This window comes from Podarcis erhardii (genome assembly GCF_964252035.2).
Source record: "Podarcis erhardii genome assembly, chromosome: 4".
Taxonomy (NCBI): Eukaryota; Metazoa; Chordata; class Lepidosauria; order Squamata; family Lacertidae; genus Podarcis; species Podarcis erhardii.
In genome coordinates this window covers 95,430,516-95,452,811 of record NC_138508.1, presented here as the reverse complement: position 1 = coordinate 95,452,811, position 22,296 = coordinate 95,430,516, and the positions used below count along the sequence as shown (strand labels likewise).

Here is a 22,296-nt window from a genome sequence, read left to right as displayed (position 1 = left end):
GCTTTCTGGGTCATGTGGCCTGCATGAATAAACCTCTTCTGGCACAACGGAACACTGTGACGTAAGCCAGAGCTCATGGAAACACCATTTATCTTCCCGCCGCAGCGGTATCTATTTATCTACTTGCACTGATGTGCTTTCGAACTGTTAGGTTGGCAGAAGCAGGGACAGAGCAACAGGAGCTCACCCCATCGTGTGGATTCAAACCACCAACCTTCTGATCGGCAAGCCCAAGAGGCTCAGTGGTTTAGACCACAGCGTGTATAAGGTACAGTGCAAGGTCAGGGGTGGCCATCAAAGCCACCCCTAAATTTGATGACCCTTGCCATTGAAGCACATGTAAAGTTGGGGTGCCAAGATGGAAGCACTTGGCACAAGCTCTGAAGTTGCCTTCAGCTTGGGTTCAGTTCTCCTCACTGCTCCATTGACATGGCTTCTTCACGCTCTGTGTTCTCATCTTTACTGCTAAAAATGCTCTTGGGATGTCCTCCTGATGCTACTTCTGCCTCTATCTTGTAAAGTAAGTGGGTACACCCAAATAATCAGCAGCCCACCCAGGTTTCTCTGACTGGAGGCTGTGTTACCCATGTACCAAACAGTATAACATTCTCACTGGTAAGATGTAACCCAATAAGTTTCACAATTACAGTGGTGCCCTGCAAGACGAATGCCTCTCAAGACGAAAAACCTGCTAGACGAAAGGGTTTTCCGTTTTGGAGGCGCTTCGCAAAACGAATTTCCCTATGGGCTTGCTTCGCAAGACGAAATGTCTTGCGAGTTTTTCCGACTTTTTTCTCCTTTCCCCCCCTTTTTTCTAAGCCGCTAGGCCACTTATCCACTAAGCTGATAAGCCGCTAAAAGCCGCTAAACCGCTAATAGCGCTAATCCGCTAAGCCGTCAATGGGCTTGCTTCGCAAGACAAAAAAACCGCTAGACGAAGAGAATCGCGGAACGGATTCTTTTCGTCTTGCGAGGCACCACTGTATGTGACTTGGTATAAATTAAAGTAGTCCGTTCTTGAGAATTCTGAATCACAGAATACTTTATCAGTGATAAGCATGGTTAACATAACCTTGGAGGAAAACCCTCTTTCTCTCTCTTTTATATAACTGAGTAATAAATACCATACATTTATTCAGATAGTACTCTTAGTTGAGAATGATGGTATCATTTAACCCCTCATCTTGCAGCTCGAAGCCCCGTGTTCTCTCATTTGTCATCATCGCTCCAGGGACTTTGGACTATTCGTGCTTTTAAAGCAGAGCAAAGATTCCAAGAATTATTTGATGCTCATCAAGATCTTCACACAGGTTTGAAAAAAATAAAATAAAATAAATATTTTGCAGTTTGGTGGAATTGAGTCGCAAAGCTTCTGCTGAGCTGTACTACTCAAGATGCAGGTGAAGAGTAAGAATTTTATAGCTACCTAGCTATTAAATTTTTACTTTGAGACTGACAACCCTTTAGCACAAGCATGGGGGAACCTGTTTCTCTTCAGCTTTGGTTGGACTACAACTCCCATCATCCTTGACCAATAACATGCTGGCTAAGGCAGATGGGAGTTGGAGTCTATCAACTGCCCTTTATCCCTTTCCCACTCCTAGAATCTCATCCAGCCTCTGATGCTTGAAAATCATTGCAAGGATCCTGTTCCAGATTGGCTGAAGCCCTCAACAGGAGCACTTCTCTTAGGGCAGGGGTCTTCAGCCCGCGGCTCTGGAGCCGCATGTGGCTCTTTTACACCTTTGCCGCGGCTCCGGGCCGGATACCAGCGAGGGGAGGAGGTGCATTGTGCGCCCCGACACTCCCCACTGTGGCGGGCGCTGTACTGGCTTTGACGTCGCATGGGGGCGGTGCATGCGTTAGTCACGCACTGTCCCGACGTCACCTTCCCGCCCGCCTGCCCACTACATTGTAAGGGGCATGTACGCTGGTCACTGTTTTGAAGGGGAGTGAAGAACACACACACACAAAGAGGTAACTTGTTAATTTAACGTTTATTTCTATGAGGAGGAGTAATTCTGAGGGGTCAAACAAAGAAATAATAATAAAAAGTGACAAAAAAGTTATTTTTATAATGATGAGTTTTGCGGCTCCCAGTTTTTTTTTCTTCAGAAATGAGTCCAAGTGGCTCTTTTTGTCTTAAAGGTTGCAGACCGCTGTCTTAGGGGTTTGGGATATACTGCAACATTGTGTTGCAGGTAGGGAGGGATTTCGGGATTTCTGGCCCCTGACTCTTCCAAATGTGTTCATTCGTAAGTCTGTCCCATCTCATTTCTGTGTTAGTCTACAAGTACCATCTGCACAAAAACATACATTTTAATATGTATTGTACCTCGGGTTACAAATGCTTTGGGTTACAAACACTTCAGGTTACAGACTCCGCTAACCCAGAAGTAGTACCTTGGGTTAAGAACTTTACTTCAGGATGAGAACAGAAATCACGCAGCGGCAGTGGGAGGCTTAAGAACGGATCTCCAGAACGAATTAAGTTCTTAACCATAGGTACCACCGTATGTCATTTTTAAAAGTATTTATCTAAAAATATGCACTCTAGAATGCATTTTGATACTTTTTTTAAAAAATCAGGAACTGCACTGCAGAAATTGGAGATGTGTGGCATACACATTAGTTTGAGAGGAATGGATCAGGTCAGCTTGTATCAAAATTCTCGCACTTGCAGATCATCCTTTATTACTTCAAGGAAAGTTGCTATTTAGAATTTTATAATTTGCCTGGACAACCAAATTGGAATACAGTGGTACCTCGGGTCACATACGCTTCAGGTTACATACGCTTCAGGTTACAGACTCCGCTAACCCAGAAATAGTACCTCGGGTTAAGAACTTTGCTTCAGGATGAGAACAGAAATCATGCTGTGGCGGCAGCAGGAGGCCTCATTAGCTAAAGTGGGACCTCAGGTTAAGAACACTTTCAGGTTAAGAACAGAACGAATTAAGTACTTAACCCGAGGTACCACTGTATTCTGTCTGGTAACAAACAGAGACATGTATTGTACTGTATACTGGTAGACTCATAACACAAAAGATGCCCCATTGATATCAGTGTGGTCCTAAAGTTTCTCAGGCTTAACTGTTCTTAAGAGTATGACTTGGCCTTTGACATAAATATTCCCCCTCCTTTTTATTTTCTTCTTTCTTTTTTAGAGGCTTGGTTCTTATTTTTGACGACCTCTCGATGGTTTGCCGTACGCCTGGACGCCATCTGTGCCATCTTTGTGGTTGTTGTTGCCTTTGCTTCTTTGCTCCTTGCTCATAGTGAGTATATTCGCTGGAGTAGCAGCTACTCTTCCAAGACTTCATTTGCGTTATCATTTTCCTCTAATCGTGCTAAAGCCAACAGCTGAGTGAATTATTCTCTGCCCGAAAGTCAGACATCTGTAATGGGACATCTGTGTTCAAAAGTGTTATGGCTTTGTGGTATTACAAGTGAAGACCCTACCAACATGTCTCATGTGATGAAAGATTTTAAGTTTCTTTCTTATTTAATAAGATTTTTATTAAATTTTCTGCTTTACAATCTCAGATAAGCATTTTACATACTTAGAATATCAATGACTTTGCTTCTTTCCCCCCTCGTGGTTCATTTTGCATATCTTACATCCCTGATGTTTTACAAAAACTATACCAATCGGTTTTCCATTATTACATCCATCAAAAATTATTTACACTGTTGAATTTACCTGAATGCTGCTAGCGTTTTCAGTTGTACACAATTATTTTCCATAAACGTTTTCTAATCTTCTTTAAACGCATGTTCTTCTTGTTCTCTTATTCTGTATGTTAAGTCTGCAACTTGTGCATATTAAATTTAAAAGTTTGTATAAAAGTTTTGAAACTTTCCTTCTTTTTTCCTCGGTATAGCTCTAGATGCGGGGCAGGTTGGTTTAGCTCTGTCCTACTCAATCACGCTCATGGGAACATTTCAGTGGGGAGTTCGGCAAAGTGCTGAAGTCGAGAACCTGGTAATATCCATTAGTTCCAATTGGAAGCTTTGAAAATACTTTTTGTGTTGCTTGGGCATTGCAGTTAAATGCCACTGCTTTCCAAAGCACAATGTTATATACACTATAATACGTGCTTTTTGAGTTTTGCATAGTAACACAATAATTGTTTGCTTGTTTAGTAACATAATAATTGCTTGAAGGTATGCAAGCTGGAAAAAATAATGTTAAAATTACTCCTTTAGTTGCTGATACTGATGAAGCAGGCTTATAGTTTGAATTCCTAGTTTATAGATTGCAGTAATATAATGCAAAATGGTTAGGCTGCTAAAGAGAGTGACTTATGGCTGTCTAGAATATAAGCCATCATGATGTAGAGTGGGAATCAGAAAACTGAGCCCTTGGTCCCTTTGGGGAGGAAAGATGGGATATATATTAAATAAAACAAACAAACAGACAAATTCAGACCAAGGAGAAATAGGTTAAGGTTCAAGATTAGGTGCCGATACATCAGAATGTGTCAGGTCTTTGGAATTTACCTGCCCTGGTTAGATATCTGTAAAACGGAACTGAAGAACAGTCCACTTCTCTGAGGCTTGAGGATTTGATACATGTTAAAAGATAATGGGTTAATGAAAAGATAATGCTCATCTTAGGGGATGACCTCAGGTTTGGAAACAGTTGTCAAGAGAAGTGGTAAAAGTCTTTTGGAAACCATATAAACCATCATTTTCTGCCCTTTCTTAGTGGTAGAAACAATGGCACTGACTGGTACAATTATGGAGGAAGGAGGGGGTGGTGGAAACCAAAGCATTCAGGTTGCGAGATTGGATTTGAGAATCCAATCCTGGTGACTAGAAAATTAATTCCTTGAATCAGCTTCTGTAACTGCAGACAGGGTTGTTGACGTGCATCTGAATTTGTTGCTTTGTTCCAGATGATATCAGTAGAAAGAGTCCTGGAATATACAGAACTTGACAAGGAAGCACCTTGGGAGACAAACAAGCACCCGCCACCGGACTGGCCAAGCGAAGGTGTTGTTGTGTTTGAAAATGTGAACTTTGCTTACACCATAGATGGTCCGTTGGTACTGAGACATTTGTCTGCTGTAGTGAAGTCAAAAGAAAAGGTACATTTTTTTGGTTTTTGGTCACCCAGGTAAAATGGATCTTGAGAGTCATGTAATCCGGGCATTGTGAACCTGTGACCCTACAAATGTTGGGATCCAGCTTCTTTCCCTACACACTGTGGGCCATATGGGTGGAACTTATGGGGAAAGCTTCCTAGATATACATTCATCCCCCCCAAGAAATGGGTCCCTTCTAAGTGAAAGTTTCTTTTTTAAAAAATAATAATATTAAGAGTTTAAAGATTACAAAAAAAGAAAAAGAATTAAACAAATCAATATAATACAATACAAAAACAGAAACAAAAGCACTACATAAAACATTGAATTAACAAAGCAAAACAAGAACAATTAAAAACACTTCCAGTATTTTCAAGCTTATCTTTCATTCACTTGTTTCATTGACTTCCTCTCGCCTCCCTTTTTGTATTCCACTTCAATTAACTGTTTCAGCAATTCCTTTCCATCTTCCTCTGTTTTCTGTCCTGTAATTAATCTTAACATATTCTAACCTTGTTTTTTCCCTTTAATACATTAACAATCTATCTGTAACTAGTTCCTTATAACATTTCTGCCAAAGCCATATAACTTCATTCCACCATTTTTCTAAAGCTCATTAATTTTACAATATTTCTGTAAATAATCTTTAAATTTTTTCCAATCTTCTTCCACCGACTCTTCTCCCTGGTCTCGGATTCTGCCAGTCATTTCCGCCAATTCCATATAGTCCATCAACTTCATCTGCCATTCTTCCCGGGTGGGTAAATCTTGTGTCTTCCAATACTTCGCAATGAGTATTCTTGCTGCTGTTCTTGCATACATAAAGAAAGTTCTGTCCTTCTTTGGCACCAATTGGCCGACCATGCCCAGGAGAAAGGCCTCTGGTTTCTTCAGAAAGGTATATTTAAAAACTTTTTTTATTTCATTATAAATCATCTCCCAGAATGTCTTAATCCTTGGGCATGTCCACCAAAGGTGAAAGAATGTACCTTCAGTCTCATTACATTTCCAACATTTATTTTCGGGCAAATGGAAAATTTTTGCAAGCTTGACTGGTGTCATGTACCACCTGTAAATCATTTTCATTAAATTCTCTCTTAGGGCATTACATGCCGTAAATTTCATACCTGTGGTCCATAACTGTTCCCAGTCAGTTTCACTCAATGTGATACTTTCTTCACCAAGACTCTAATTCTCTCCTTATGAGAGTGGCTAATTTTACCAGTTGACAACAAACTTTGTGCATCACTGCTGCTCTGGAAGGCCCTTGATTTTCAGGGGACTTTGGGGTCTGCACCCATCTATGGGACTACTTGTTGTTTAGTCGTGTCCGACCCTTCGTGACCCCATGGACCAGAGCACGCCAGGCACTCCTGTCTTCCACTGCCTCCCGCAGTTTGGTCAAACTCATGTTGGTAGCTTTGAGAACACTGTCCAACCATCTCATCCTCTGTCGTCCCCTTCTCCTTGTGCCCTCCATCTTTCCCAACATCAGGGTCTTTTCCAGGGAGTCTTCTCTTCGCATGAGGTGGCCAAAGTATTGGAGTCTCAGCTTCAGGATCTGTCTTTCCAGTGAGCACTCAGGGCTGATTTCCTTCAGAACGGATAGGTTTGATCTTCTTGCAGTCCATGGGATTCTCAAGAGTCTCCTCCAGCACCATAATTCAAAAGCATCAATTCTTCGGCGATCAGCCTTCTTTATGGTCCAGCTCTCACTTCCATACATCACTACTGGGAAAACCATAGCTTTAACTATACGGACCTTTGCTGGCAAGGTGATGTCTCTGCTTTTTAAGATGCTGTCTAGGTTTGTCATTGCTTTTCTCCCAAGAAGCAGGCTTCTTTTAATTTTGCGGCTGCTGTCACCGTCTGCAGTGATCATGGAGCCCAAGAAAGTAAAGGAAATCCCGAAAAGACCCTGTGCATCAGTAGAAAAAGCCTCATCTTTTACTGGATACAAATTAAGAGTATTGTAAGCCAAAGACAGATCTACCAGTTTTCTCTTGTGCTATTATATAAGTTGGGGGGGGGGGGCAGATGCCAGAATAGAGGACTATCACTTAGGCATCTCTTTTTGCTGGGGACAGACAAGGAGCAGTGGGTTTTAAGTTCAGGAAAGTAGAGCAATAGAGACTTAAGAGCAGTTCAGTAATTGAATAGGGAGCTTATGGATTCCCATTCATTGGAAATAATTCAAAAACAGCCTGGATAAACATCTCATAGTGGGGATTTTTAGGGGTAAGATAACCTTTTTTCCGGATTGTGGATTATATTAGATGCCCCATTGGGCACCTCTGGTGACCACATATTCCTGCATATCTAAAATGCTTTCTCATCCCCCTAACTCCCAATTGATTTCTGAAAAAGAATGATTTTCCTTACGAAAAAATTTCCAGCTTGTCTTTTATTTGCAGAGAGATGACTTCATGGGAACAAGCTGGGTGGGAGTTGAAGCTCTTGAGGTTTTTATGCAGTGCGTCTGTTTATCTCTTTCATACTCCTACTTGCCTTTGGGCCCAGCTCACTTGCCGGGGTAATAAGCCATTCTAATAGCGGATAAGAAGATTTGCATTTCACGGGAAGAAACAAACAAAATAAAGGATGAGAAATAAGAGAGAGAATATGTTGCTTAGGCAGTAGCTCAGTGCTGCCTGCATTTCTTGGTCTGCTTGGTTTTCTTTTACGTTTTCATTGCTAAAAGAGGAGGGTTATTGTTTCTTTGCCATCATAAAGAAGAGATGCAGTCTATTATGATCATTATCATTATGCTTGCTATTATTTTTATTATTAATAGGGCATAGCAGTAATATTATCAGGAGTTGCCAACCTTTTTCTTTTTTTTTAAGGCTCAAGGTTCATTCAGATTTTTGAGCAAGTGTTTTTTCACACCCTCTCTCTCCAACATTCAGCTCCAGTAGAATCAATCTTAGACTTGGAGAGCACATAGTGCTAGAAGAGGAAGTGAGACAGAGTTAGCCACCCTCACCAACTCATGCCCAAGGAGGCAGTGGGGCACGGGCAGGCCTGCAGAGGCATTGCTGGCACCAAGAAACAGATATCAAGGGCATCATTGCCATAGTGGCACCCTTTGCAAACTGTATAGATTGTTATCCTTTCTCACTTGTACCTTCTCCAAAGCCTTTCCTATGGACTGCCTTATCATGATGGGGAACTGGGAGAGATTCTTGTTGTCAAGCTCATCTCCTATTCTTTTCCCTCCCTAATCTAACTTTGGGAGTGATCCAATGCACAAGATGCTGGTGTAAAGCCGGTGTAAGAGACCTAAATCCCCTGTTGCCGTTAGCAGCTCACTTCACCCCATACAACAAAGCATTTCCCCCCGACATTGCTCAGTGCGCTCTTTTTCATTGGATGCCAGCCTGAAAGAGGAATTGTTGACAATGAGCATAGCAGCTGCGTTTTTATTTTAAGTACCAATGTTTATAAAACGCTTTCATGCTTCTAATGCACTTCTGCACATCAGTGACATCAGAGGAAACACTTGAACTCTTTTGTTCTAATACCGAACTCTGCACAGTTTTGTTTCCTTGCTCTTCCCTTTTAAAAATTATTATCATTCAGCTTTCTTATCCTCATCTTTGCTTCGGAAGGAAGTCACGCTCTTTCGGAAGTCATAGCACCTCCGTCTTTCTGCTCCTTGTGAAAATCAAAGCTGAAGGGATCAAGCTATTTTTCATACGTTTGTGCACATTTCAAAGTATCTGCTTTGCTTTCCAGCAGCAAAATTGAAAGAGCAGCAAAATAATTATTTTAAAAAGCTCTTTGTCTCACATGGTTGAGACTACACAGCCAAATACATTCAGTGTCTCCTTCTTTCGGAGGGTGAAAGTGCAGTCGAGAGCAGTTCAGGGTCCGAGGCCTGTTTGAATTCTCCCAAGGTTCAATTCCAGGAGGAGAACAAATGACCGGCTTATTGTAGCACACTTTGGCATATATGTATTTCTGAATACTTCCAACTGGAAGGAGATAAACCCAGAGCAGTGCCTTGTGCAGCCACCCTGCATGCGAACTTTTAATGCAGAGAGGAAGGCAGAATTAGTTGCCCCAAGTCAAGGCTGGTCTATGGCATTGGTGCCTTAAGGTAATTTTAGACTCTAGAAGTGGGCTTAATCAAAAAAACCAAACTCTCACACTGGGGGAGAATGGATGGTGCCCCTTCACCCAGTCTAGAACAGCTCTGCCAGTCTCTGCCCACACAGTGATACCAGCATCACTCCAGTGCTGCTGATCTCCCCATTCTGCCTGCTAAAAGATTTTTGTTGTTATAGATTCTGTCATATCAAAGAGTTAATAAAAATATATATACAGTGTCTTTTCTGATGGCACAATATTAGACTGCGGTGAACATGTCCTCTCAGATCAGCTGATGTTATAAACAAACCACTCACACTTACCTGCTCTTTTTTAGGTGAATTATTTTGGGTTTGTGTGTCATGGTTTTATATGTTGTGTGTGTGTGTGTGTGTGTGTGAGAGAGAGAGAGAGAGAGAGAGAGAGAGAGAGAGAGAGAGAGAGAGAGAGAGAAGCCACTCTGGACCTCTGAGAGGGTCTAGCTGGTGCCGTGGACTTTGTACTTCCAACAACTGACCTCATATTCTGATTCAGAGGTCTTGGGTTAATATTTTTGTTGTCTCCATTTCCCCTTTTTATAATGGAAAAGCCAGTGACCTACCCATGAGACTTGCTCTGAGGTTAGATTAGAGAAAGGAAATGTTATTCCTTTATCCCAAAGAAAATGTTAATAATGTTTTATAAGCCACCCCATCCCTGAAGGGTTAGGGCAGGCAACAATAAATTTAGAAACAAATAAAAAATTGCATTAAAATTTAAGATCAATTTTAACAGCTGAGACAAGACAGTTATGCCTTAAGGGAAAGGGCGGGAATCTTAATAAATGAAGTAGATGGCAGATATTATTAATGGAAACGCTTTTGTTTTATCCATATTACTTTGGCCTTGTATAACAGTAGCTTTATACCACTCAAGTATGTTCAGGTATTACTGGCACAGTTTAAAAACAATGTTTATTTATAGTGATCTTCTTTTTGCTGCCTTGTCTTCTGTTATCTGGCTTGTCAATCTTGCCCACCAAGTACTAAAGTATGCAAGATAATTGTGAACAGCACTTTAGAAAAATGCTCTGTTCATGGCTTAGCTCTTGTGCGTGTGTGTTTTTTTTTCCTTTCAGGTTGGAATTGTGGGAAGAACAGGAGCTGGAAAGAGCTCTTTAATAGCTGCTCTTTTCCGGTTGGCTGAGCCCCAAGGAAGAATTTGGATTGATAAGTATTTGACATCAGAACTAGGACTTCATGACTTGAGGAAGAAAATTTCAATCATACCTCAGGTATGGTCTACTTTGTGTATCAGTACATTATAGAGGTCCAGCACTCTCCAGAAAGTCTGGATTTGTAGTATTTTCTTTATCGTTATTCTGCACCCTGTTGGTAGCAATCCAGGAATCTTTTGTAGTGTTGTGGTTCTTTCTCTCCTCCCCACACCCCCAGTCATTTTTTATTTTTTTTTGCACATGTTAATCCTCTTTTCTCTGAATGTTGACTCGAAAATGAAGTGAAATTATTATGACTATTTTAACGGTTTCATTATCTGTGTTTCTGCCATGCCCAAGCAGCTTTGCTTGCAGTCATTAGTTATCATTGCAGATTGAATTTAGTTTGTAGGCAAAGGTGCTGTATTCTGCAGGCGGGGGGACGACACACAAGAAATGATGGAGCAGAAATTATAGCAACATGCAGATATATAAAAGGCTAAAAATCTGCAGGCCAAGTTGCTGTGATGCGTCTTGGCCATTCCTACCCACAAACTGAATAAAAGTCTGTCCTTACATATACTGGCATATCAGTTTTCACTGTGGACACAACCCATGTGGGAAACAGTTATGTGTGTACAATTTATAGCAGTCCCCCACCCCAATTTTTCTGCATGCCTCGCCATGATGTCATTCTTCATTCCACAGCTCTTTTCAAATACGACAGCCACTTTTTCTTTAGTTGCCCCCCCAAAAAAGTGAAGGGTCGTAACTCCAGAATGGGGTCATAACATTTCCATGATGTGAAAAGCGCTTTTGCCTAGTTTTCTGCGTTCTGTGTGGCATTTGATGTGTGAGGTTTGAGTGACTTCCATTTTGTACCCCCCTTCCTGATCAACTTTTCTTTCTTTCTTTTTTTGGTTTTGCAAATTCACAGAAAAATATTCTTGCAAATATTAAAGTTTTACACATGATTCTTTTGAATCTAGGACTTCCCTTCTCCCCTCCGTGGGTTCATTAAAAAACTTTTCCAACTGCATATTATAGGTACATCCAATTTGCAGTCCTCCATTATATCCAAAGTCTATGTCTCATTCCAAGAGTTATTTAAAACCTGCCAAAGAGTTCAAGTGTTTACAGTAGTCTTTCAAATACAATATATATTTGTCCCGTTCTCTGCTGAAGTTTTGATCTTCCTGATTTCTGATTTTCCCAGTTAGTCTTGCCATCTCTCCATAGTCCAATAGTTTCATCTGCCAGTCCACCCTCGTAGGTATCTTATGGTGTTTCCAACTCTGGGCGAGCAACATCCTTGCAGCTGTTGTAGCATGCATAAATAGCCTTTTCGGTTCTTTTGGAATCTCTGCAGCTACAATTCCTAGCAAAAAGGCTTCTGGTTTTTTTAACAAAGGTTATTTTAAACCTTTTTTTCAACTCATTATATCATTCCCCAAAATTCATTTATCACTTTACAGTTCCACCACATATGGTAAAAGGTACCTTCTTTCTGTTTGCATTTCCAACAAATATTTGAACTAGTCCTGTACATTTCCACTATCCCTGGTCAACCTCTTTTGATGGGAGGTCATCCAGACCTAGGGACGTGGGTGGCGCTGTGGGTTAAACCACAGAGCCTAGGACTTGCCAATCAGAAGGTCGGCTGTTTGAATCCCCACGACGAGGTGAGCTCCCATTGCCCGGTCCCTGCTCCTGCCAACCTAGCAGTTAGAAAGCACGTCAAAGTCAAGTAGAAAGTCATGACAAAGTCAAGTCATGCTGGCCACATGACGCAGAAGCTGTACGCTGGCTCCCTTGGCCAATAAAGTGAGATGAGTGCCGCAACCCCAGAGTCAGCCACGACTGGACCTAATGGTCAGGGGTCCCTTTACCCTTTACCTTTACATCCTGACCTAAGCAGTGAACTCAGAAAGTTCCTGTTGTCTAAACAGAATTCCGGAACCAGGTGTTCAATACCAAAATGATAATTGTAACCTGAAAGGGCTTTTGATACCGTGTACATTTGCTCATTACTAGGATATTTGCTTGGTTAGTGGAAAAGAGAATAGAAGTGGTGTGGGTAGAAACACAGAACCTTTCTCAGTCCAAACACATCCCATCATTGGTGTTGACAGAAAAAGCACAATCACCATCAAAACAACAGTGACAATCAATGCCTAGTATGTCTGGAAGGCTCCTGTTGTGCAAAATTGATCTCCATGTGGTTTGTGTAATTTTAGCCATTTCAGCAAAAAATGAGGCACAGCTTCCCATTGGTTGCAAGAGTTTCTTGCACTCAGCGGAAGCCACGTTGCATGTTTTGGTTCCAAACAACGTTCAAAAATGGAAGCATTTACTTCCGGGTTTTTGGCACTCAAGAACCAAAGCGTATGACAATGGAGCTCTTTTTGGCTTTGCTCTTGCTATGGTGTATTAAGTTTTTACCTTGTACCTTTGGTACATTTTATTTTATTTTACTTTATTGCATTGCATTGCTTTGGCTCGTGGCTGATGCAACTAAAGATTCTTCTGGTTCAGATTCTTCTGATATAGCATGAAGGAAGAATGGTCATTTTCCTTCAACACGGAATGACCAAATAAAACTCCAAACATCAAACATCTGGGATGGGTGAAGGCGGGGACTCCATCCTCAAAGCGTGACTTCCTTTTAGAAATCCGTTTCCGGACAAGGGAGAGGGACTTGGGAGAGGTGAAGAAATTGGGAAGCAAAGTAGTGACCGGTGGGGTAGGGGAGAGGAAGACCCTCTCTCATAACACACTACCTGTGTGCTAAGAGCTATAGGTAAAAGAAGGGCTGGGAAGAGCAGGATTCTGGGGTCAGAACTTGTTTTCTCACAAGTAAGGCTCATGACATTTATGATGATTTGGCAGGAGGCATGTTTCTGTTTACGAAGCATGACCACAACAAGCCCAAAGAAAATGACCTAATTTGGGGTGGATTCATGGCTACAGTCTCCCTAGTAAAATGGAAAGCTGGGTTGCTCCTTTCCTGCCTCAACATTTTGTTGCTCGTGTGTGTGTGTTTTTAATTCATGACAGTGTCACAAACTCAGTGCTAGGAGCCATGCGCAGTAATTACCTTTTATATAAAGAGGTTTTTTCGCTGCGAGTTTTTCTTGTTTTTTAATGCACTACGGTAAATTTTTTAGTGAGCAGAATGGCCCTCTAAAAGCCCCCTTTGGCTTATCCTCCTTTCCCTCTCTGTTCAGAGAATGGAAAGCACAGAAAGAGGCAGGTATGCTATTACTAGCAAATACATACAATTGGATTGCAGCCTAATGCAGCCTCCCTTTTTGTTTCTGAACACTGAAGGCTTCATTAATGCACAGTAGTGCTTCTGAGTGAAGTTGGTGACCTTTTTGTATCTAAAAAGGACTTTACATGGACTTAAATTCTTCTGCCTTTGTGCTTGCACAATGTTCTTTTCTCCTGAAAATGGACGATGATCAGTTCATTCAAAGGCTGCAAGGTTTTGAAAGACCTTTTCCAGGCTATTTCAGGTGGGAGTTGCATTGTAAAATACTGTGCGGGGGGGATACATTTAAGAGCCCTGAGATATTCTCTGAAGCTAAGTCTGCTTTCTATCCTTTGAGATACTTGCTGTTATATACATTGTTGACACACGGGCTTCTTGTTATCAGTGTACAATTAGTTTGACAAAATAAGAAGTGTTTTGACTTCTATCTTTCCAGTTGTAAGTAAAGGTTTAGTCTAAAATCCCTGGGGAGATTCAAGTGTTTAAAGATTGGTGGGTACAATTACTTTGCAGGTGAAAAGAGACTCTCTCTCTCTCTCTCTCTCTCTCTCTCTCTCTCTCTCCCTACCCCCAAATTCTTAGGAGTTTATAAAAGGAAGTAACCTTTGCATATTTGGATTTGAAAACTGCAGACGAGGCTAAATTGTGCAATCTTTTATTAATTAAGACAATATCAGGTGTGTTGGAAGCAACTGTACAAAGTGATTCTTCATCCTCAAACATGCTGTCCATACTCTCTCTTGATCAAATTCTCCTTGTCTCTTTGCTGTAGAGTTGCTGGTGCAAACTGTCCTTTGGTGTGAAACCAGTGGTTGGGGCCGGTTCACAAAACCCTAAGTATTGCTGGGAAAGCAGGGAGGGAGATGTTGCAGAAAGGCCGGGGAAGCAGTCAGCAGGCACTCCTAATTTTTATTTGCGTTTTTATTTATATTTAAAGCTTACATCTTGCCCGTTTTATTTTTTTAAGAACTCATGGGAGCTAGCAAGTCAAGGCAAGTATTAAAACAATATTTCATATGTAAACGAATTCTTTGGTTAAGCTGAATAATAAAACCCACAAAAACACACAGTAATGATTTCAACACAGCCAAAGAGCAGACATAAAAATAATCAGCCCTTTTCGAGCAAGCACATATTTGCCCAGCTGCCTAAAACTCTACCAGATAACACTTGGCTTGGCAAGGCATTCCATGGTATGAGTGGCACCGTGAAGAATGCCTTAGCTGTGGCTGCCATCAGCTGGGCCCTGAACTATGGCTGAGCAATGGCGAAACATCATATCAGCACAGGGGGGTGGTGTCTGTATATTATTATTATTAGAATTTATATACCGCCCTATACCCAGAGGTCTCAGGGTGGTTCACAGAAAAGATTGACATAAAAACCACAATATATATAATCAAAATAAAATCAACAACCCAATAACACCCCCCCCCAAAAGAGCCACATTTTAAAAGGGCATAGAATGTCAATCAGATCAACCAAAGGCCTGGTTAAAAAGGAAGGTGCATAGTGAAGGCGCCAGGCAAACTTCCCTAGGGAGAGCATTCCACAGACAGGGAGCCACTGCCCAGAAGGCCCGTCTCTTGTGTTGCCACCTTCTGGACTTCTTGAGGAGGAGGATTTTTTAAAGTCTCCACTGAAAATTTGGACTGCCATCAGTTTGCCAAGGATGCACAGCACCCATGTCTCTTAATCTGGGTGGTGCGGAGCTGGTGTCCAGAGTCAGTAATGGCTTAATGAGGGTGATGTTCAGTTGCCTTGTTGAATTCAGTTCTTTCTCTGGGTTCCTAAATGACTTTTGTGGTATGCAGTGCCTTTTACCAGCTTAGGCTGGCATCCCAGCTGAGGTCCCTCTTACATAGAAATAGCCCTCACCTCTGTTCAAATACATGTTAGGTTATTATGGTTTAATGTACATGGGGCTGCCTTTGAATATTGTTCCTAAACATTATTGCTTTGAAATGCTAAAGTCAGGTTTTAACTGGTGCTTGCGACGCATCTTCTGAATGCTAATAATAATGCGAATAATGATTATAATGCTAATAATAATAATAATAATAATAATTTATTTATACCCTGCCCATATGGGCAACTCCCAACAGAATACTAAAACATGATAAAACATAAAACATTAAAAACTTCCCTAAACATGGTTGATTTCAGATGTCTTCTAAAAGTCAGGTAGTTTATTTCCTTGACATCTGATGGGATGACATTCCATAGGGTGGGCGCCACTACTGAGAAGGCCCTCTGCCTGGTTCCCTGTAACCTCACTTCTTGCAGTGAAGGAACCGCCAGAAGGCCCTCGGAGCTGGACCTCAGTGTCCGGGCTGAACAATGGGGTGGAGATGCTCCTTCAGATATACTGGGCCGAGGCCGTTTAGGACTTTAAATGTTAGCACCAGATACCTGCACTGGCTCCCAGTTTGTTTCCAGGCACAATTCAAATGCTGGCTTTGATCTTTTGGGGTTTGGCTATGTGCTTCCATTTCTGCATGCCCATTTTCAGCCATCGCCATACGAGACCGCTTCTGAAATTAAGCAGGTGGCAACCAGAAAAGTGCGACAGTAGGGGGAAGGCATCAGCGCTACCCCACAAAACTCTCCCATGGCTGCAAAGATGGATAGGTTTTCTTTCAGGGAAGCATCATTTCAGGGGATGCATCATTTACTTACCGTCTTATCAATAACTTGCTACGTTTCCTTGGAATATAAGTTTGAAAGCTTGAAAGTTCTTGAGTGCGGGTGGCTCAGTTGCAGCATAAACTCCAAATTCTGGTTCGGTACATCACCAAATTGGTGAGCTGTGATAAATGCCTTGCCTGAAGATAATGGTTTGCGATTCCACTTCAAACTGTGGTTTCAAGTCAGGGCTCGGAGGCAAGGCACTGATTGCAGCTTGCCAGTTTGGGTATCACAGCAAACTGTGGTTGGTGAAAACCAGGAATTGGAGGAAAGAACCAGCTCATAAGCAGAAAATGGGAGAGCTTAACAGGGATGCTGCTAATCACCAAACTATGGTTGTTTTAACTACCGAAATGAATCTCAGACCTGTTGATTTTAACCAAATTCTGTTTACAGGTTGTTTCTGAGATAACCATCTGCCAGAAAAAAAATAATGCTGTTTAAACTTCTAATTGGTTCTTTGGATATGATTTTATGAAACTTGTATTACTCGCCACCAGTCTTTTGATGCAATATTATTTCTTTCCCTGACTGTAATTTACAGTTATTTACAGGTTTGGCTTATTAACTTCCTCTCATGAAACAGGCAATTTTAATATAACAATCTGTGTCAGAAATAGTAATTAAAATTATCCTTATCTACTGTTGCAGTACATGTGTGCTGTTATAATTTTATAACAGTTGTGAAGATTTTATGAATTCAGATTTCCCATTTTGCCAACCTATAAAAATAGATTGAAATGGAAAATCATCTGAACAATAATTTCAACTTGCACCCAATAGCATAATATAATAAGTATTGTTTTAATAAAATAGGGGCTTTTTGTAAGAAGACTGTAATATTTCAGTCTTTTTAATGGTTTTGCTGGACGCTTTTCATCAACAGGTTCCGTAATAAAAATGACACTACTGAAAAACCTATTTCATAGTTTTGTGTTTGAAAAGAAAACACAGATCTACATTATACTGTACATTTATTCTGTCTGTGTTTATTTTAAGTGCATTTATAATGTGGCAGAAGTAGTTTAGAAATATTGTATGCAAAAAGCTTTGGATGTTCCATGTAACTTAGCTTAGTATACCGGGCCATTAAAACAGGAAAACAGGGCCATCATATATGTGGGATTTCAAAGGTGAAATTGATGTACGGAGGCGGGGTGTGTGTCTGAAAGTGGCCCTTTGTCCTGGCGTGGTTTTTTTTATATAAAAAAACACACCTTGTGATGTCCTGGTCTTTCCTTTTTGAAATATGGTGACCCTACATTAAAATCAAAATAGCTACCTGAATCTTGTTGGCATTTAATCATCAGCAGCATAGCAGGGGGCTAGACAAGCTCTACAGCACTGTGGGTTAAACCACAGAGCCTAGGGCTTGCCGATCAGAAGGTCAGCGGTTCGAATCCCTGCGATGGGATGAGCTCCCGTTGCTCGGTCCCTGATCCTGCCAACCTAGCAGTTCGAAAGCACACCAGTGCAAGTAGATAAATAGGTACCACTCTGGCAGGAAGGTAAACGGCATTTCTGTGCGCTGCTCTGGTTTGCCAGAAGCGGCTTAGTCATGCTGGCCACATGACCCAGAAGCTGTACGCCGGCTCCCTTGGCCAATAAAGCAAGATGAGCGCCGCAACCCCAGAGTCGTCCGCAACTGGACCTAGTGGTCAGGGGTCCCTTTACCTTTACCCTTTACAGTTCTATGATTCTGTTATTCTTTTCTCTAGATTATTAAACTTCCTGTGCAGATCATTTTAAGGAGAAAGACTATCAAATACCTATGGACGAACGAATGCTTCTAGGCTGTATTGAATCAGTATGCTAAGGCTGCAGTGGGTGCCTTTGAATGAGTTGCCTCACCAGATGCACCCACGGGTGGGCCAAATCACATTATATGAAATGCATTGCTTGGTCTAATTTTCCTGCCTTAAGTAGCTGGGGTGGGTGGGTGTTGGTGGGATTTGGTGCAGGGAGAAATAGGACTACAGTGGTGCCTCGTAAGACGAAAATAATTCGTTCCGCAAGTCGCTTCGTCTTGCGATTTTTTTGTCTTGCGGAGCGCGGATTCCCCGGGTATTAACGGTTTTACGAAAAAGGAAGCAAACCCGCAAGACGTTTTCGTCTTGCGAAGCAAGCCCATAGGGAAATTCGTCTTGCAAAGCACCTCGAAAAACGGAAAACCCTTTCGTCTAGCGAGTTTTTCGTCTTGCGAGGCATTCGTCTTGCAGGGCACCACTGTACAGTGAGGGGTTTTCAACCCTCTGTCAGTGTGCTGTGATCCTGACAATTCTCACCCCCACCCCACCCCCACAAGCTGCTATTTGCACTGGGAGGTAAGCTCCCATTGGCATGTCATAGTGTGCTTTCTCTGTGGTTGGCGCATGACCTTGGCATTTTGCTTTGAGAGGGAATTATTAATATTATTACTATTTAAATTCGCGTGCCTCCCTTTTTTAAAAAAATATTTTTTATTAAGAATTTCAACATAACAAATTATCGAAAATATATCATCTTCATTCCACTTCCCCAAGAAAAACCCTCCTTCCTTCCCCCCAAAACTTCCCTCAGTTCCTCTCTCTGATTTTTCCACATATGTTATTTCTGCATTTTATAAAATTGTGTTGTTGTTTAGTCGTGTCCGACTCTTCGTGACCCCACGGACCAGAGCACGCCAGGCACTCCTGTCTTCCACTGCCTCCCGCCGTTTGGTCAAACTCATGCTGGTAGCTTCAAGAACACTGTCCAACCATCTCGTCCTCTGTCGTCCCCTTCTCCTTGTGCCCTCCATCTTTCCCAACATCAGGGTCTTTTCCAGGGAGTCTTCTCTTCTCATGAGGTGGCCAAAGTATTGGAGCCTCAGCTTCCTGATCTGTCCTTCCAGTGAGCACTCAGGGCTCATTTCCTTCAGAACGGATAGGTTTGATCTTCTTGCAGTCCATGGGACTCTCAAGAGTCTACTCCTGCACCAGAATTCAAAAGCATCAATTCTTCGGCGATCAGCCTTCTTTATGGTCCAGCTCTCACTTCCATACATCACTACTGGGAAAACCATAGCTTTAACTATACGGACCTTTGTTGGCAAGGTGATAATAAATTTTATCAATAAAAAAATAATAATAACTTTGTGTATGTTTATTCAAAACCTGCCAAGGAGTCCAGTTCATTTTGGTTTTTTTAAAAGTAATTTGTAAAAAGTTCCCATTCTTCTTTAAAGCCACAGTTGTCCTTGTCTCGCAGTTCCGCATAATCCATCAATTTCCCTTGCCACTGTTCTTTTGTCGGGATTTCCTCATTCTTCCATCCTTGTGCTATTAAGACTCTTGCCGCCGTTGTTGCATACATAAATAAGTTATTTATTTTCTTTGGCAGGTCTTTTCCAACAATCCCTAGCAGAAATGCTTCTGGGTTTTTTTTACAAATGTTAATTTAAACATTTTCTTCAACTCATTATACATCATTTCCCCCCCAAAAATAATTTCTCTACATTCCCACCACATATGGTAAAAAGTCCCTTCTTTTTCTTTGCATTTCCAACATGCACTTGACCCAGTTTTATACATTCTTGCAATCTGTACTGGTGTGCATGCCCCCTTTACCCACAGGTCTCAGGGCGGTTACAACATAAAATCACAATGAAAAAAACCACACAAAATACATAATGAAAACAATAAACAACCCAATAATTCCACTCCCTCCCCGACACATTTTAAAATGGTATTGGATGTCAATATGATCAACCAAAGGCCTGGTTAAAGAGGAACGTTTTTGCCTGGCGTCTAAAGGTGTATAATGAAGGTGCCTGGGGAGAGCATTCCACAAACACGGAGCCACTGCAGAAAAGGCCCTTTCTCATGTTGCCACCCTCTGGATGTCTTGTGGAGGAGGCCCATGAAGAAGGGCCTCAGATGGTGATCACAGGGTCTGGTGTGGTTCATATGGGGAGAGACAGACCTTGAGGGAAGCTGCCACCCAATGCATAGAACTGTGGGGAGGTTGTGTGTGTGTGTGTGTGTGTGTGGTTTGTCGTGTTTGAGGACAAAGGATAAAAATGCATCCTACCACCATGGTCCAGATCCTGACCCCACCTCCCCCAGGCTCCGTGCAGGATTTAAAAAATAACAATTAAGCATATAAAACCAAATGTGTCACTGGGCCATCGTTGCTTTCTCGAGATGGACAGCGAGTTCTCTCATCCTGCCAAATTAGATAACACTTGTAGTTTAATGGTGAATTTTGGATAGAATGGAGATGTAAAATATTTGGATTATTATAAAAGATGCAGGATGAAATGATTAATAACAGGACCCACAAAGGGGAGGTGGGGAGCCCAGGAGATTATTTGGAATCTTGTTTTTATGTTGGATATGTGATTATAAAATTCTAATTTGAAGAACCAGATAAATAAATTTATTAAATCATCCTCACCATCCTGCCAAATTAGTTATGACCAAGGCTGTAAGCCTAAGCATGAGAGGAGGCCTCATTCTACACAGTGGGACTTTTCCATGTAAACATGACAGGATTGTGCTGTAAGTAAATTGGAACCAAGTTAAGTGTATCTTAGAAGCACGCAGTTTTAAGCAGGACGTAGTCTTGGCTAAAATTATTTATCTGGAGCGGGGCCAATGATTTCCTTATTTGCCCAATCCTGCCTCAGGCTCCAGTCATTCCACATTTTATCCTGGTTTCACCATGCAGTGAAACCAGACGAGCAATTATCTTCGTCCTTAATGATGAGTTCGCTAGCATGAGCAGGCAAGGTTTTTTTCCCCCCTTCACAAGGAAGGATCAAGGTTAATCCAGTTGCAGCATTAGGGTAGCAAACACACGTGTATAATTGGGGCAACAAGTAGCTACTTACCAAACGTTATTTGTTGCTTTTAAATTTCAATTTTGTCAATAAGTATTTCAGTGTGTGTGTGTTTGTGTGTGTGTGTGAAAAATTCCATAGCAATACCAGTTTGCCTTTTAGTTTCTCTCCCCCCCCCCCCCAATATTTGAAGAATGGTAGGGAAAGAATCTTGCTGAAACTTCATTTCCCTTGGAATCGTTTACCATGTAGCTAATTTTTTTTGCCTGTTTTCTTTTCACCCTCCTAACAAGATCTGATTATGTATTTCTGATGGGTGATTTCTTAAAGAACATATATACAGTATACGTGTAAAGGTAAAGGTAAAGGGACCCCTGACCGTTAGGTCCAGTCATGGCCGACTCCGGATTGCGGCGCTCATCTCGCTTTACTGGCTGAGGGAGCCGGCGTACAGCTTCCGGGTCACGTGGCCAGCATGACTAAGCCGCTTCTGGCAAACCAGAGCAGTGCATGGAAATGCCGTTTACCTTCCCGCCGGAGCGGTACCTATTTATCTACTTGCACTTCATGCTTTCAAACTGCTAGGTTGGCAGGAGCAGGGACCGAGCAATGGGAGCTCACCCCGTCGTGGGGATTCGAACCACCAACCTTCTGATCGGCAAGTCCTAGGCTCTGTGGTTTAACCCACAGCCCCACCCGCGTCCCCAGTATACGTGTAAAGAGGTTCAAATACAGTAAAAGACTGTATCTTTATTCTTCCCTTTAAACATCATCATGTAAGCAATTTTTCTTGAGTGCCTCCATAATAAAACAGTAAAAGGCATCAGCATGTGCAAATGTGCAGCTGCATATCTGGATATTTTCTTAAAATTGTACCTATGTAACTCGCATATCCTAAACCTGCATTTCACTCAGGGCAGAATGAATTTTATTTTTTTTTTTAAAAAAAAAAGTCCCAGTGGCTGCTGTTTCTAGGCAGAACACAACTTTGAGAGCGATTTAGCTCTTCCATGCTCACAGCTTTTCCTCCTATGGGATGCCATATGTACAGGGTGTAGTCTGAAGACACACAACAGCGACACCTTGCTAAAGCTAAGCAGACCTTGGGTCACAGGGAGGGAGATTTCTAGAGAAAACGTGATGGTCAGGGAAGGGT

General features: G+C 41.8%; 1 protein-coding gene across 1 annotated transcript in view; it reads left to right on the top strand.

The window, feature by feature from the left end:
- Nucleotides 1-22,296, top strand: part of ABCC4 (ATP binding cassette subfamily C member 4 (PEL blood group)) — a 158,576-nt gene that overhangs the window by 105,161 nt on the left and 31,119 nt on the right. The window contains exons 22-26 of the mRNA XM_081857981.1: nt 1,191-1,310; nt 3,168-3,278; nt 3,885-3,985; nt 4,902-5,093; nt 10,300-10,455. Coding sequence (XP_081714107.1) covers nt 1,191-1,310; nt 3,168-3,278; nt 3,885-3,985; nt 4,902-5,093; nt 10,300-10,455 — 680 coding nt within the window. The remainder of the gene's footprint in view (nt 1-1,190; nt 1,311-3,167; nt 3,279-3,884; nt 3,986-4,901; nt 5,094-10,299; nt 10,456-22,296) is intronic.